Source organism: Neopsephotus bourkii, unplaced genomic scaffold (assembly GCF_033783945.1).
Source record: "Neopsephotus bourkii isolate Nb327-2 ecotype Australia unplaced genomic scaffold, CSIRO-AGI_Nbou_v1 NB_1765, whole genome shotgun sequence".
In the NCBI taxonomy this organism is placed as follows: domain Eukaryota; kingdom Metazoa; phylum Chordata; class Aves; order Psittaciformes; family Psittacidae; genus Neopsephotus; species Neopsephotus bourkii.
The window spans coordinates 4,135,817-4,152,898 of record NW_026902239.1 but is presented as its reverse complement, the minus strand read 5'-3'; the positions used below and the strand labels follow the sequence as shown (position 1 = coordinate 4,152,898).

At 40.3% G+C, this 17,082-nt stretch overlaps 1 protein-coding gene across 1 annotated transcript; it reads right to left on the bottom strand.

Annotated features, from left to right (window-relative positions):
* Positions 1-1,267: 1,267 nt before the first annotated feature.
* IL22RA2 (interleukin 22 receptor subunit alpha 2) lies at positions 1,268-7,168 on the bottom strand. Its single transcript, XM_061378143.1, has 6 exons — positions 6,451-7,168; positions 5,410-5,554; positions 4,384-4,562; positions 3,257-3,426; positions 2,663-2,841; positions 1,268-1,603 (listed from the first exon to the last, which is right to left on the bottom strand). Exons 1-5 carry the CDS (start codon positions 6,560-6,562, stop codon positions 2,686-2,688), a joined length of 762 nt encoding a protein of 253 aa, XP_061234127.1. The 5' UTR covers positions 6,563-7,168; the 3' UTR covers positions 1,268-1,603; positions 2,663-2,685.
* Positions 7,169-17,082: the final 9,914 nt, after the last annotated feature.

Genomic DNA, 17,082 nt, shown 5'->3' with positions numbered 1-17,082 from the left:
GATGTTACTTTAAACTTCATCATCGTGTTAACAACAGCAACATGAGCTGCCCTTCAGAAAAGAAGTGAATTTGAGAAATAATTTAAATTACTACAGATAATATTTTCAGGCTGTGATAACCCACAAGTGGCTGAAGTTATCACTGCTGAAATATAAGGCTATTTTTTAATATTTTGCCTGGATTATTTTATTGTGGTTCTGCCCAGTGCAAGAGGCACGTCAGAGCAGAGCAGTGCTGGATCTAAGACTTGTCTGTATAGAACCTAGCGCTTGTCATAGCACTAGGTTCTATACAGAGATCTCATAAGCCCTGCTTCCCCAAAAAACCTGCTCTAAATTAAGAAACTGTGGGATATGGGATGGGTAAAACAGTTGGAAAAAATGGGAAAGAAGCAAAAAAGGGAAGCATGCTGAAAGCAACCTGGGTTTAAGGACTAGGTATGTGCACACATGTAGACACCTGCAAATCTAGTCATTCAAACATGTCATGTGTTACAATCAGATGGTGGAAATATTTAATACGTCAAGCCCTCTTTTGTTTTGTTAAAGGCTGACCACCATTCACTTACTGAAGCAGAATCTCCTCACAAACACCTACTGCCAGCATCCTGATGCAGCTCTCAGCAGCACTGCCTCCAAGTGAGGTGTTAGTGACAGACCATGAAAAATGCTTTGGATGTGGCTTAAGTGAACTCCAAGTCTGTTACTTAAACTGAACTGATCCACCTTTGTGCATGTTAATTAAGGGAAATGTGGATTATGTAGCAAGGGGCTCCCAGTTTTCCCAGGGCTTGCTTTGCCCTCTTTGCCCACTCCCACTCCTCTCATTTAATTGGCAATAAAAGAATGTGCTTAAGTATTAAGATTCTCATTACTTACAGAATCTGCAATGTGGAAAAGCCACTTTACCTCATCCTGGTGTGGCTTAGTGGCTTAGACCTTGCCCAAGAATTCTTTTCCCTTGTGAGATGAAGACTACTAGAAATCACAAATGGTGGTCAGCATTTGTTCATCATTTACTGAAATATAGGTCTCTTCCTTTTAACTGCCTGTCACTGACTCAAAGTGTTGATCTTTTCTGTTTCAGTTTAAATGAGCTCCTGCCTAATCACATACTGGTTTCACTATCAGTTATGTTGAGGGTACTATGAAGACATTGTGATCATGGGGTATACTCCTGTATTGTACAGTTCTTATTTTAAAGAAAAGAATTTTTTTTTCATTTTTGTTGCCACCTTTGTTCTAGAAGAAATAAAATATCTGAAACTTATATTTTATAAATTGTGTTTTGATTGCAAGGCTTAGAACAGAAAATCCCTAGGAACAATCTTCAGAATACTTTCACAACTGCTTTTTCAATATTTTTTTTTAATAATGCAAGACTGTTTCCTTTGTAAATGCAAATGTATACTATGTGAATTGTAATATAGGGCATACAAAAAGCCTTTGCCTTTTTGTAGCATAAAATGATTGTGATGAATCAAATCCTTTAATGCAGTAAAGGTTAATTTAAAAAGGAGCCATGTATTCCAGGCATGGACTACAGATGTCGATTTACAGCTGGATCTGTGATGGGAGGCATCTTCTGCTGTTACCCTTGTAGCTGGGAAGAGAAAGAGAATTGCTGCTGAAGCGCACATTTAAACCAGACAGCATTCCATTCAACCAAAAATTAAACACATCCCATTTGCCTGCATCTCTCCTGTACCTCCTGTACCAGCTCTAACCTGAGCTTTCAGCTTTTTATAGAACTTGGAAAGCAAGCAAAAATGCAGGAGTATCACCTAGAAACTGACTCTCTCCTTAGCCTAAACCTACTGAACAGTTATGAAGAGAGACCAACATTGTGCATTTTATTATGAAGCAGAAGGAAGAAAATCTATGATAATTAGAATACTGAACTGAGAATAAAAATACAGGTTCAGACTTTAATGCTGTTGCAGTTTTTCTCCATCACCCCTAGGAAAGACCCAAATCTCAGCTTGCTAAGGTAAATGACACTGAGGTCAGCTTTGACTTAGGTCTTTATACACTCTGCGCCTTGTCACCTGCAAGGCAGAATTGATAGTAAATCTCTCTGCTGGGCATATGATACATGAAGACAGTCTAGTGATATAGGCAAGTAACGAAACAGATTTTTCAGCCCAGCCAGTTGAGCTAGCTCTTGAATTTGGCATGTGGAAACTCATGAAATTTGATAACTGATTTGTTTTTAAACACATCACGCTGCAAGAATGGCCATAAAAAGAGAGGATAGCCTCATCCAAATTATACATCAGAAAAACTCCTGAACAGGATTGAAGAGCTTGCATGAGAATTGCACTTTCATAAGTGTCATTTTCCTAGTTAATTATTACTTGACAGCAATAGAAACCTGTGAAAGCAATACTGTGTATAACTGTTTAAAGAAAGGGAAGCAGGAGGCATTTCTGAGGACCATATCAGCATACAAATAATTATCCACACCATTCCTCTAACCTTCTTGGCCATATCATTCTTACCTGGTGTGAAACTATCTGAGATGATGTAAGAACTCTGGCTAATATTGTCATACGAGATGGCAGTTTTTAAGCTACACTTTTCTTTCTCATTTTCAAGGGTAACTGCCTTTGGTGAGGAATAGCTCTTGACTCCCAGAGTCATCTCCAGTTTCAGCTCTTACCTGTCACAGAGGTGTTAATCTTGTCACTGCAGCATGGTGCACTGCCTGCTGCTGTAGGCACTGCTGCGGTCCAGCATTGGCACATATGTTTTAGCCATGATGCAGTAGCTGACTCCAGGCCTCAAATCTTCTATCTTAATAATCTTGTGTTTTCCTTCATAGACCAGGACCTTGTGTTGCTTCAAATAGAGCGGAGTAAAAACAGCCAGTCAAGAACATTTCCCTAGCAAGTGTGCTATGAGTAAAGTTTGATAAGAATAGAGGATGGAGAGCAGCACATGGACTTGCACAATGTCAATAGCATTAGCAATTTATTTATTATTTTTAAAGAAAATTCCCCTCCTGTCCCAGTTTTTTAATCTATGTCTTAGAGTATGGAATACTAAGTTGAAGGAAAAAATAAAGGGAGGAATTACAACTGAAATCAATCAAATTAAATTCCTGAAAAATAATCTACTTCGGTTTTAAATATTTACAGAGTCATCAATGTTCTCACTATCTCAGAAGACTATTTCAGCTGTGAAACAAGAATAGTGTGCCCATACTTTCCTGGTTTTTCAATGGTAAAGGGTTCATATTTGAATATGCACTTACCTCGTCTAGCAAGTTGTTAATTATGAAGATTTGATATAACAGATCATAATAATTTGTCATCGGTATCTTGCTGCCTCTCTTCCTTTTATAAGGAGAACGTGGAGCCTGGAGCTTTAGTATTATGGATTTGCTGCTATGAACCACATCTATCGTCGGAGGTCCTATCACAGCTAAGATGAAAAACCAAAGCTATGAACACAGTTATAATTTATTAATAATGTTTCACAGAACACAATTTGAATATATTCAACAATTTACTGCTTTTGTTTACCAACAATCTGTTATGCTGTATTTACTATCAAAGTCCTTACTTCTTGGTGGTTGTTGCTTGGACTATTTTGTGGGTGAACTTTCCTGTCTTTTAAATCTCATTTTGAGCCAAACTTCTTGGAATCTCTTAATGCTGCACATTGATGACTGCAGGCTGGTCAAGGAAAATGCTTTGGATTCTTTGCCCTGATTTTCTCCCTGCCCCTTGAGCCATTTGTACAGGAGGCTCAAGGCAGTTTGCACTTCAGGGCTGTGAAGTGCATTGATACAATTCAATTTTGCACTGACCAGTGAGGGAAAACTGGTTAATTCATGGAGAACTTACTGGTAGGTATGCTGGTACTATTCAGTATTTTAACAGTCCTCCAATTTCTAACACACTAGGGCACACTATGACTGTACTAATGAAAAGTTTTGTGTATGTCTTTTCTAAATACACGGCAGCCAGGAAACACATAAATGTGAGAATGGTGGCCACACAGCTCTCAGTTCTCTTCTTTGTTTTCCCCTGAAGCAGAGAACGTTTCCTTCTTTTCTATCTTGTGTCCAGTTCTTCTAGCAGCACAGAAATGGCTGAAGAGAATTTGTGTAGTTCCATGAGGAAGAGGGTAGGTTCAAAACAGCCAAGCACTGCTGATCCCCTAATTATTGGTAAGTGGCTACTTATCCATAATTTGTAGGCTTTCAAGTGTTTATCACAACACTTCACTGAAGAGCTATTGACTTGCAAATTCTTTGGGTACTGCTTTGTGGCTAGAAAAGGATTACTCATGTTTGCAAACTGTGAGCAGAAATTATATATTCCACGCCACAGAAAATCCAGTTACTTTCTCAGAGACCCATATGATTGCACTCACTTTCTCTCCAGGGAGTGAATCTGCAGCTGAGGCTCCAGTTGGAATAAATGCCAGCCAATGCAGCTTTCACTCTGCCGTAGTAAGGTTCTTGGATGTCAGAAGTCTCATTTGTTAGGTCACAGACACGGTTTTGAATCCCCCAGCAGTCAGCTTTGTTTTGCCATGTGCTCTGCCCGTACCTATGAAGAAAGAAGAGGAAGGATGTAAGCTATAGGTATTGCTGACTTGGTCCACACAGATTTTTAGCTGTCTGTTTTAACTTGGCGGTACTGACAAGCCTTCTCCTGTGGAAATTAACTCCCTTCAATTTGATAACAGGGAAGACTGATTTCAAGGGTGTTTGAGAGCTACTGGTGTCTGTCTTTTGTAAAAGAAACCTAAATCAGAGGTACAGTCACCACCCCTGCAGGAAGACATTGCACACTTGCCCCTCTGGAGAGGGGACCGCTTTGGCTTAACCAGTGTGTTCAATGATGGGCAAAATCCCAGTTTCCACCAACTAGCTTCTCAAAGGCAGTAGCGATTTTGGGCGCTCACCAAGCATGCCAGGGATAGGAATGTACCTCTTATGAGGGCAAGTCTCTAGTACTGCCTCAAATTTGCCGTGTGAGGGACCTTGCAGCAGTGTTGTAAGGTGGGCCACCAAAATACTTTTTATGTCCTACTGCAGAAGTACCTGACCTAACTAAACCTGCTTCAGGAAGGCAGTTGGACCCAGTGGCTTCCAGAAGTCCTCTGCAAACCACATTTTTCTGCACCTCTATGCTGCAATGAGGATGCACAGCATATTGCTGGAGGTGCTTGTTCCCTGATGCCTTGGTCCATTCATCTGCATCTTACGGGCTGTTGATAAGAGCAGCAACAACTGAGAGCTGGCAGCCAAGTAGGATGTGGACATTCCCCAGGTCATGGAATATTCTCTCCAGTATGAGGAGGATATCATGTGACACCTGGGAAATCCCTTTGATGTGTCAAGCATGGATGTGCCCCTGTCCAGCAGGAGGCTGGAGTTCCCCCTGTACTTACACTTTATACTGCACAAAGTAGACTGTGTCTCTTGCATCTCTGGCCCTCCCAGGCTGCCAATGCAAAGTGTTGTTGAGGTTTAATGAATGAAACTCTACCTTCTGTGGCTTAATTGAGTCTTGCAGGTTTTCCAAAACTAAAATTGCTGCAAATAAAAGATAAGGAATGATAATACATCACATTTGTCACAGACATGAGCCTTTATACCTAAAGCAGCAGGTATTACTACAGCTTATTTGGCTTTGTGGCATGTTCAAAACTGTCAAAGTCACAGTGACCAGATCTAATAGTTACAGAACAAACATATTTAGTAATATGAAAAGAGCAATTTTATCTGGTTTGGTTTTGTGGAGTTTTTTGGAGTTTTTGCTTTTTAATGTCTCCTTATTTTTCCCAGTGATTTTGCTACTGTGAAAGATGCCTGATGGACATCCCAGGAAACAAGCCCTTCAGATCAGTTCACAAAGCCTGCAGTAAGCAGCACCATCAGTAGTTAAAGTTAAGTGCTCTTTCCTCCACATGTCAGCATTAACCTGCAGGGGTTATAGCTGTGTTGCCACAGCTGTGTTTATCAGCTCTTGCCTAGTAAAAAATAACCTGAGACTCACTGCTTTTCCAGTCGGCACTACAAGAAAAAGCTGTCTGACAATTTCAAAGACAATCTGTTTTCAAACTGATGGTTACTAATGGCAAAATCAGTTAGCAATCTCTTTGAAGTACCCAAATCCTAACGTGTTTTTTTTTTTTCGTTTCATGACCCATATGACTGCATCTTTATCCCTGGCATATAACAGAATCAGGTATGACTTGCAGTAGTTGAACTGAAACTGGTAATATAGATACGAATCATTTTAATTCTCAGCATGCTTGTTTTATCTGCATTTCAGAGCCTTAAAAGACAAAATAACAGACTGATTTGGAAATCACTGGGATTTTGAAACCACTGAAAGATCCAGAGATTTCTTGACTCATCCACAGATTCAGTAACAGATCCATAGTCCCCCACCCTACATAGGTAAAGAGCAGAAAGCCTTTACTTACTAGCTATGCTCTCCTGAAGCAGGTGCATCAGTAAGCAGAGGGAGGAAAGCATGATCCCTCTCATCCTTAGGACAGCAGCTCCATGACTAAAGAGCATCTCTCTCATGGGCATGTCTTATGAGGAAGTAATTGTTAAACATTCCAGTTCCCCTTTCAGCAGTTCCCAAAATGTCTGGTTTGCTTTCTTTTAATGTAGCTAGAAACATATGAGTTACTCTAAATTAAGCATCTGCAATTGTTCTTGCTCAGCAGCTGTGGTCACTCTGAAGTTTGGAACTAATGATGAAGAAAACCAGCATGGAAAAGGTCCTTTTTTTTTATTTATTTTATTTTTAGACACTAATTCCCAAACTATGTCTGGCAATATTGCTTTATCCTGTAAATTTGTCACACAAGATTGCTTGCTTGCCATGCTAAGATATTTATTCATTTATTTATGAGTTCTTTTTTAATCTATCTATCTATCTATCTATCTATCTAATTTATGTTTCAGCTCACTGGTCACTCCGAGTTGAAGAAGACAGGAAATTTTGCAGTAACCATGTGAAAGACCTACCCATGGCATGTCACCTGATTTGTTGGCCTGTCTTAGAGGGATATGCAAACGGACAGAGTTTGCAGGTGCATTTGCAGAAGGATGTTGTCTAGGAATACATCACTGGAAGAATGAAGGGACATGAAGTTGCTGCCAGCTGTACTGCTGGACAGCATGTTCATATCATGCCGGCTGCTGGAGAGGAGCCAACAGGGAATTCTTCATCTATCCATTTCCCAACACATTTTCAAAATTCAGTGACCTTTAAGTAGTTCCCCACACCAAATGCAATTAGAATTTCATCACATTATATGAACTCAAGTGCGGGAATAGGGAACTTTTATAAATGGATTACCAGACTAAAAGGTCATCAAAGTTTAGTCATAGATTGTCTATTTGCTTACTTGAATTGTACCAACACACCTTCCCATACTCCACGAAACAACCCATTGTAAGGAACTGAAGTGTAGAGCTTTGCCAGAATTGATGTTGATGGTGATTCCTCCTACAAACGCAGAGCTGAAGGCCAGACTGCCCAGCACTGATGGGTTTCACTTGGAAAAGGCAGCTTGGCCATGTGGTGAAACAGGGAAAGAAATGCCTATCCCACGGAAAAACTCAGAGTTTCCCACATGCCTCACTCTGATAGCTCTTTATCTGCAGTTGGGTTTGGCACTCTGAGGTAATCAGTAACTCTTTACATAGTTCTTGTGGTTATTGAAACAGCCACTGGTAATGCCCAGGTTACTAGCATTGTAACATTGTCCCACTCATCAACTTCAATCATGTTTCTTCAGTGCTTTTTGCAGTAAGGATAGTTGCAGTCAAATAAGTACCAGCTACACACACACATATACAGACATGTTCATACATCTTGAGTTTCGCAGAATCTATGTATTGTATATTTTAAAATGAAAACAATAGAGGAACACTATAGATCATGTGCATTGCAAAACAAAATTGTTTAAGAATACTCTGAAAAGTACTTTATGAAAAGATGGAAAATTAAAATGTATTACTTTACCCAGCAGAGTCCACATAGGTATCATACACTGAAGTATCTTTTTGATCCAAACCTTTGTGAAACAGCAGTACTGATGTTCCAGTGAACTGACATAGAACTGTGGGCATGCAAATTTTCTGTTCCTGGAATAAAAACCTATCTGAATGTTGGGTAAGCAGATACGTTTCTCTTGAGGACTGGATATTGCTACACAGAGGTGAAAGTCAAGTATATTCTTGCTGGAAGCCGCCTGACTCATCCAATTTGATATCACCACCTCGTTGGTTTTGGTGGTTTGTGTTTTTTCTTTTTCCCTTGAATAAGCTGTTCCCCATCCACAGGAGGAGAAAATTTAACCCTGGATCTGCTTCTGCAGCACCACCTTTGGCTTTTCAGGTATCAGTCTCTGATATTTGCAGTGGATGTGATGGTGGGTTTCACTTACACACCTGAATGAGGTTGTGGGAAGATGAAGGAAGGGGAGAAACTCCCAAAGGACATAGAGATCACTTCTAGTAACTGGCAGAGGCCAGACAAGTCTCTCCCATGTTGTCACTTCACGCAAACTGACAATAAAAAATGGGTGGTTCATATAATTCTGGACTGAAAGACTATTCTCAGTTGGAGACGTAGTTTCCAGTCTCGTTCTAAGCAGCCAGCATGGACTCACAGCAAAACCTGTCTTAAGAGGGGGCTCTAGAGGTCATCCGGTGCAGCCTAGTGCTCAGAGCAGGGCTAATGGCAGTTCTATCCCACACTTAACCACTTTCAGCATGAGTTTTTCCCCCACACGTCCAAGTGGGATCCCCCCACTGTAACTTCTGACAGCCACTCGCTGTGCTTTGATTGGCGGCCTCGGAGAAAAGTCTCTTTTCTGCCAATGTTTGTATCCCTGGCAACTGCAGTTAGATCCCCTCCCCAGTCATCGCCTCTCTCAGCTGAAGGGACTCAGCCCCTGATGTGTTTGTGGCAGGACAGCCCTTTTCCAGCTCAATGGGGACTGGCAAAATTACTTCACACAGGGAAAAAACTACAATACAGGAGAAAAAAAAAGAAATAAAACCACAAGAAACCCCCTCAGCCAGGCAGGAGGGACTTTCTGGATTTTTTTTCCCTGCCTTTCAGGGAAGAGGCATTGCATCACATCGGTTCTTACAGAGAAGTTTCTGGGGAAGCAAGCCTAACTTTCACTGCACAGTACGTGCCTGCACTGCTTCCTGCCCACAGGTACAAACTGTTTGACTCTCGCTGTTAAAGTTGGGTCAACATTTTAAAGATTACAGTTAGAAACTCCCAGTGCCGTGCTGCACTTTGATAGCGAGGCACTGGAACATATTAAAGATGAAGATCTGATGAAGGCTTGTTGTGTAGCAAGTCTTTATTTGCACATACAATATTTATTTAATGATGTACAAGATGCTGAATTGTACCAGGAAGTTAGTAACCAAGGTAGCATTCATTAGGAACTATAGATAATACCAACCCTCAAAACAGCTCGAAGCCTGTTATCTAAATGGCAAGTTCCCTAAAAATTGTCAGGTTTTCTCATTTGCAAAGCCCTGTGGTTTTTTTTTTTCTCTACCACTAAAGAGTGCTGTTATTTGTTTAAGCCCATTGAGAAAAGAGACACTTTTCCTTAGCTTTGGGTCCCTCACCAAATAATATGCAGATGATCTGATGATAAAAATCCTACCAGTTTATAGACACATGGAATTAATATGCTGGAATTAATGGAATTTATATGGGATTAGTAGCCTGGGCTGCATCAAAGTGAATGTGGCCAGCAGGATGAAGGAGGTGATTCTACCCCTCTGCTCTCATGAGATCCCACCTGCAGTGCTGCATCCAGCTCTGGGGCTCCCAATACAGAGTACATGGACCTGCTGGAGTGAATCCAGAAACCACAAAGATTATCAGAGGGCTGGAGCACCTCTGTTATGAAGACAGGCTGAGAAAGCTGTGGTTGTTTAGCCTGGAGAAGAGAAGGCTCCAGGGAGACCTTAGAGCAGCTTCCAGTACCTAAAGGGGGCCTCCAAGAAATCTGGAGAAGAAGACTTAGACATTAGGAAGAGGTTCTTCACTCTGAAAGTGCTGAGGCACTGGCTCAGGTTGCCCAGAGAAGCTGTGGCTGCCCCATCCCTGGCAGTGTTCAAGGCCTGGTTGGATGGGGCTTTATGCAACCTGGTCTAATGGAAGGTCTCATGCCTGTGGCAGCGGTTTTTGGAATTAGATATTTAAGGTCTCTTCCAACCCAAACCATTCTATGAATAATCCATAGTTTGTTGGTTTTGCTTAGGTAATCTTAAAAGTGCCAGGTGATCACTTAGCCAGCAGAAGCCACAGATAAGCCTAGAGAAGTAGGACACAGATATCACTCATGCTTTCTTGATCCACTTACTAACTTGAAGGAAGAAAGACTCAAAGCCTGATAGTGCCGATGCTTGCTCTCTCCAACACACTGCCACCAAATGCAGCTGAGGCAATGCCTGGAGTATTACCAGTGTGGCTGGGATACAACCCACGCATTGATTTTGTCGTAGGCGGTGTTTGGAACTCTCCATGCCTGATCACTGAAGCCTTGTCCAGCCCAGCTCACAGACCATGCTGGGCTGACTCACCACACAGCACAAGAAGGGTGGAAGGCTGGCAGGCACATGTTGGGGGAGTAGACAGAAGGAACTGGGATGCCTAATTCTGTATCTGTCATCAAAGCCTGGGCTGCAGAAGGAGCAAACGCTTCTGGTAGCTACCTTGTGCAATAAAACCTGGAAAGATGTATGCTCCAGACAGCCCTGGCTAGCGAAAAAAACAACCAAAACCCAAGAAACTGCCTTTGAATTATCTCTTCTGCAAATGGAAGTCTGTAATTGTCACACTTGCCAGCATGTGGCTCAGTTCTGTGGTTGTGTTTCAAATTCTCAGTATCATTTCTGTATCATTCAAGGGGCACAAACTCCAAAACAGGGCTCTATTCTAACAACAGTCTTCACCACCACCATCTCCAAATTGCGTTTGTAAATGTACTGTAGTTTTATGAGCCTTTTTTTAAAATGCAATGTCTCAGATCTTGTCTGGATAGTCTCTTGGCATTCAGGAATCAGCATGCTGAGCATTTTAGCACAGATTCCTTTGTGCTCAGCGTGACTGGGTTTCACACTTCTCGGAGGTGTTAGTTTCAAGTTTACTCTGATGTGACCATTTTACCAGAAAAATTTAGATCACCTTGTGATACTTAGTTGACAAAAAGCTTTGTCCCGTGTTCTTTTTCTTACAGGAGATGAACTTCGGTGCATCTCAAGTAAAATTGATAGTTTTGCCGCACACCCTGGAAGCAGTAGGTCAAGTAATTCTTACTAATTCATCACCTAAATTTGCAGTGTTTCATTCCAATTCCTATTCAGACCTGGGAAGGGGGCAACAGAAACTATACTAACACCTGATACAAGGCCAGAGTGATTCCTGGGATGAACAAACATGGAAGAAGGAACTAAGGAATGGCAAGGTGCCCTGTAGCCATTCAAGCAAGCTTCTGCAACCCTTCTTTACCTGTTAGAATCCCACGTTTAATCACATCTGCCAGTTGCAATCGTGGCTCTTGTTGTCCCAGGCCTCAAGTCTTCCACATCTCACAGCAGAAAGCACACACCCCTACATACAGTTCCCACCTTCTGGGATGGGACTGCATATGCCATCCACCCTTCCTATAATTAACTCAGCTGCTGTTAACTTGCAAAAAGACCCCAACCCACCAAAACACTGAAAATGTAACACAAAACCACCATACCTCCAAAGAAAATACAACATATTAGATTTTTATTCTTTCCCTTTGTAGTTTTTGTTGTTTAAGCAACCCTTCAGAGTCTGCACTGTTCAAGAGATGTTGGCACAGCAAAGAACCAGACCAGACTTGACATTGCTTACTGCTCTACTGCACGCATTTTGCAAGTATTGTGACAACTGCAGGATTAATTTTGCAGAAGACATAGCAAGCTGCCTGGCAGAAGAACCTGGTTTGCTTGCTCATCACTTGCTCTGCATGTAATGCATGTCCTGTGGTTGTACAGCAGAAAAGAAAACTGCTTTGCCCTGAAATAAATGAAAAATTAGTTTCCAGCATAATCGGCTACCCTGTCTTCCTAAGCAACCATCATGCATGATGAAGCCCTGCTGTCCTGGGGATGGTTGAACATATGTCTGTCCATGGGAATTGTGGAATTAATTCCTTGTTCTGCTTTGCTTGCGTGTGCAGGTTTTGCTTAACTGTCTTTAAATCAACCCACAAGTTCTTACTTTTCCAATTTCCTCCCCCATGCCACAGTGGGAAGTGAGCAAGTGGCTATGTGGCCAGCTGGGGTTAAACCACAAAACTAAACTAGCATGACACTTCAAGACAAATAGTTGATTTCCAAGATATGTATAAGGATGCACATGCTCATGGTTAGGAAGTAAACACCATACAAGCAAGACTTCTGTGATTGTTTAAAATACAGTAACAGGATAGTTTCAAGGAAGCCCTTTCTTTGTTCTGTAGCCATTAATCTCTTCAAATGGTGTGACCACTTAATCCTTACCCTCAATTTTAAAACAGAACTAGAGGAGAGGCCCCAGGCTCAAGCAACAGAACTGAAGTTCTTGCAGGCTACATCAACGACACCAAAGGGCAAAAAAGAAATTGCAAAGCCAATGATGTGGCCAGAATGAGCAGATCAAAGAGCTCCTGTGTGTCAGCCCTCCTATCTCTCAAAGATCTCCTACTGGAGTACAGCAAAAGTATCACCTCTTTCAAAACAAATGGATGTAAGTTGTTGTCCTCAAAGTCAGACTTCCACTGCTGCCTGGAGCAAGTGGTATTTTACCCGAAGTATTTCTCGACAAATGAGAAACCAACTTAGGTTAAAACTACTTCTCTATGCCAGTACCTCTGGTTAGTAGAATACAGTGACTAGCTACATGTAATTAAACACATGCTATACATATCATCCTCAAAAGTGTTTTCTATTAATTTTCAATCATGTTCAAACATATGCTACAACATACATAACTTGAACTGAGCAAGCTTCAAAAATGGATTTAGTCTCCAGCACAAAAACAGTAAGAAGAAGTGGAGCACACGCATTTGTCTTCTGAAATGTCTTTTTTAATTCAATGTAAAAGCATTTATAATTTACAGTATTTACAAGTAGTTCAGCTACAAATTTCACACAAAAATGAAAGTATGTTCAGCAGGTCCACTGTAGATAATGAAATGTCTGAAGTCAGGAAAACTTGCATTAAACACCAGAAAATACTTTCTAGACGTAAAGAACTCCTATAATAAATTGCCTTATGGGATTGTGGAATCCTTAAACAAATGGGTAGTGGGAATGATACATTTCTGGGGAGAAGAATAAACTGTGGACCCGTGGAGGTCCCACTTAGCCCAACGACTGCATCTATTTAGAGAATATAGAAAGTGTATTAATAAACAAGGCCTTCATTATTAAAGGACTGCATTTTTTAAACCACACCAAAGAAAACTATACAGCTTACTCATTTCGTAAGATGAAAGGTGCTTTGTGTCCAGTTTGGTGTTTTAGTTTTGTTGGTTTTTTGGGCGTTTTTTTTTTGTGGGTTTGTTGGTTTTTTTTTAAGACATGGTGAAACTATTAATTTGAACCAAGTATAACAGCTCGTTTATTAATATTAAGCTACATGGCACCACTTCAGAACAACCAGTTATTTCTAGCCTTGAAAAAAAGAACACCAGCTCTTCTCATGCAAGTTTCTTTTCCTGCCATATTAACAAGTGAAAAACTACATACAAATATGCATGTCTTGTGTCCTGGTTTGAAGCAACCAGGACACAAGATGTCTTGTTTCCAGAGGTCATTTAAGCTAAATTACTGATTTATGCAGAAAAACCATAAAAGCCCAAGTTGGTACTTCTGTGCCAGCATGCAGTATTGCCACAATACTTCACTGTTAACTGAAGATCTGAAAGTAAAAAAGTTACAATGTCCATGCAAAAATGAGAACCTAAGAAATTCTTAGAAATGTTGTCAGGTATTAGGCTGAAGTTTGTGATACAATTTTGATTACGCAGGATATAATGTTTTGGAGTTTTATATTCCATCATCCCCCAAATCATTTTTAGGCGACAGGAAGGGAGAAATGCTGAGCAGTCATAACAAGATAAAAATCACCTGAGAGAGCCCTGAAGTGGTGAAACCTTTCACATATGTCATATGGGTTGCTGGTATGCCTATAAAAGGCACAGATACTAAATGATCTTGAACCTGTAAATGTTAGGCACTTTGGTATCCTGTGTCAAAGCGTGATACATGAATATCCAGAAGCTTAAGCAAACTACTTCCTCATCACAAGAATATCTATTAATTTAAACTCATTTAGTAATTAAGTGAAAAGGCATAGATAAATACTACCTGACAGCTTCCAAACCCTATGGCTTAAGATATTTGGTACTATGGGACTGGAAAAGTAAGGCTAACTAGCTGTAACTAAAAGGCACTTCCCTGTCCCAAGAAGTCCTAACACTACAGGCTGCTAGACTGTACCCTAGCAGAAATATGATCATGTACTTACTCTTTTTAGGCTCTCTTTTACTATCACTCCTAGCAACTGCTGGAAAAAAGACTCGGGCAAATAGAGCTTGCTAATGCAGGGAACACATTCTTCTCTCACTTTGGCCTCACATTTTCAGCTAGTCACAGCTAGTTAGAGAGTCTAATTTGTGCACCCTTAAGCTTCTTTATTTCACAATTATAAAGCCTGCAAGCTGATCTGAGAAATTTAAACATCTAAACTATCCCTGTGCTACTGGCACTTGTGAAGTACACACTACATAGGAGATGCACCTTACCTGCAGGGAGGGTGTCAATTCAGTGGCTTTTGTAATTACAGTTCAGAAATTTTCATTAAAAAAAAAAAAAGGATAATACGTTTAGCCTTGTGATAGTTACAAGAACATGTCAGTTTGTGCTTATACCTATGCTCTCAGACTCCTGTGCTTTATTTTCAGCTTACAGAGTACCAGTGCCTTTCCATCACATGTAACTACCTGCCATACCAAATTTTTCCCATATGCTCATGATTTGTGTATCATTTCTGATCTATCTTAACATTCTTGTCATTAACTATTATCCCAGCATTCCGCTGGTCCCTTTTACTCACATTGGACTCCATGTGACTTGAAAGATTCAGGACAAAGCACAATGTAGTAATATTGCAGGGGAAAGTGAAAAGAACCAGAAACAGTCGCTTGGTTTTAAAATGAATCTGTCTGCCCTCACATAGCAAAAACCATCACTCCTCTTCCAGCACAGCAGCAGAGGAAAGCCTTCCAGAACAGAGAGCACTTAGCGACCCCTTATGTTCACACAAGTCTAAGAGGCTGAGTTTTGGTTAATAATTCTTTTAATAGTGCCATGGTTTCAACACACAATTAAGAATGTAAAGCTAGCATTTTCAAGAAATAACATACTTCCAGCAGAACAGTTCTGAGGCGGATACACCAAGTGGAATGATTATTGTGGCTGATTTCTGATCTTGGAGAACAGCAACCTTTTTTCTGGGTGGGGACAAAACTGATCTATTATCTTCCCACACAGAGTAGAGAAGGGAAAAATAGCTACTGCCTTTAAATCTTCAGTAACTGATTACGCACCATTGTGGTTAATGTTGGGTATCTGTGGGAATGGAAGCAGTCCAGAAACTGCTGTATAAACTAACTTTATCTTAGGATGTCCCATTCCTGGCAGTGTTCACGATCAGACTGGTTCAAGATCAGGCTGGCTGAGGCTTTGAACTGCTGTCAGCTAGACGGTCCCTTTGAACCCAAACCATTCTATGATTCTATGAATGCTCATGCCACCGAGACAGATGAGAACAGAAGTACTATGATACTGTTTTTCCTTTAAAACCACCTGCTATAACATGTAAACATTTCTAATAATCCTATTAAAAATATCTTTTAAAACAAAGATATTATTTGGTATAAATGCACCACCTTGTGTCTGTAAAACATCCTTTTTTTTTTTCTGAACTAAGCTTCATTAGGAACTATTGCAAACAATTCCTACAATCAGAAAATACCCCTCAGATCTCAACTAAAGGGAAATAACTGGATTGCAGGCATTAGGCTCAAAAGCTTTTAAATATGAAGATAAAATACTCATCCTTCAGTTTTCAACACTTTCATTTCATTGTACAAAATTCAGAGGACTGTCAGATGACAACTTCTGAAATACAACTTACCACATTTTCTATTCTCTTGACATGTATTTTTAGAGTGTGGTTATTTGGTGTAGTTATGGCATAAAAAGGGGGGAAATGGTAGTCATTCTCAACCTGCTAGAAAGCATGCTTGGAAGAAGTCCTGTTGATATCTGTTTCAAAAAATCATACTCTAAGAACTGGGACAAAAATGCTCCTGAGGAAAGTATGCTTCTGCACTTTGAAAACATTTTCTCAATAATTTGTTCAACCATGCATTACACATTTTTTTCCCCAATGAAGATAAGCCAGCATGGTAATGCAGGAGTTACCCAGAATGTGACATGGTTACACAATGTATCTAGGTGAACCAAACAGATGAATATATACAAAAATAACAGCACCTTTAAAATAGCTTTTTTCATTCACAGGACTTACAATTGAAAGGAAAAAGCCTACTGTTTACTCGCTGAAATGTACAAAGCAATGGTCTTGGAAATACATACTTCAGTGCAGAAAAGACTGTAAATAACTGGTTTTAGCCATAGACTAAATTCTTAAGATACACAGGAAAAGGCTATAGGCATATTCTCACTTAAAAGAAATAGCATTTTGTTTAATACAAAAATAGTTTTCAAGAGAAAAAGACAAGCAGGAGAAATACCTCCAGCAAAGACAAGAGCTCCCAAAACAGTTCTTGCACATCTCTATCATAACCAAGTGAAGGCCTTTTAAGCATTACGTTAAAATTAATCTTGAAAAGGCTTTGAAACTGGAGGAAATTAATACAGCTGCTGTTTTATACCCCTTCATGAAGAAACTCGTTCTCCACAGAGTACTGTTAAAGTGCTATTTCAAAAAGAATAGTGAATTATGTCATACA

Coding starts and splice junctions, on each gene's coding strand:
- IL22RA2 (XM_061378143.1), bottom strand. CDS start 6,562: ATGCCCATGAGAGAGATGCTCTTTAGTCATGGAGCTGCTGTCCTAAGG. Junction 5,555..6,450: donor GCTTCAGGAGAGCATAGCTA/GTAAGTAAAGGC, acceptor TTTTATTTGCAG/CAATTTTAGTTTTGGAAAAC. Junction 4,563..5,409: donor TACTTTGTGCAGTATAAAGT/GTAAGTACAGGG, acceptor CTTTCTTCATAG/GTACGGGCAGAGCACATGGC.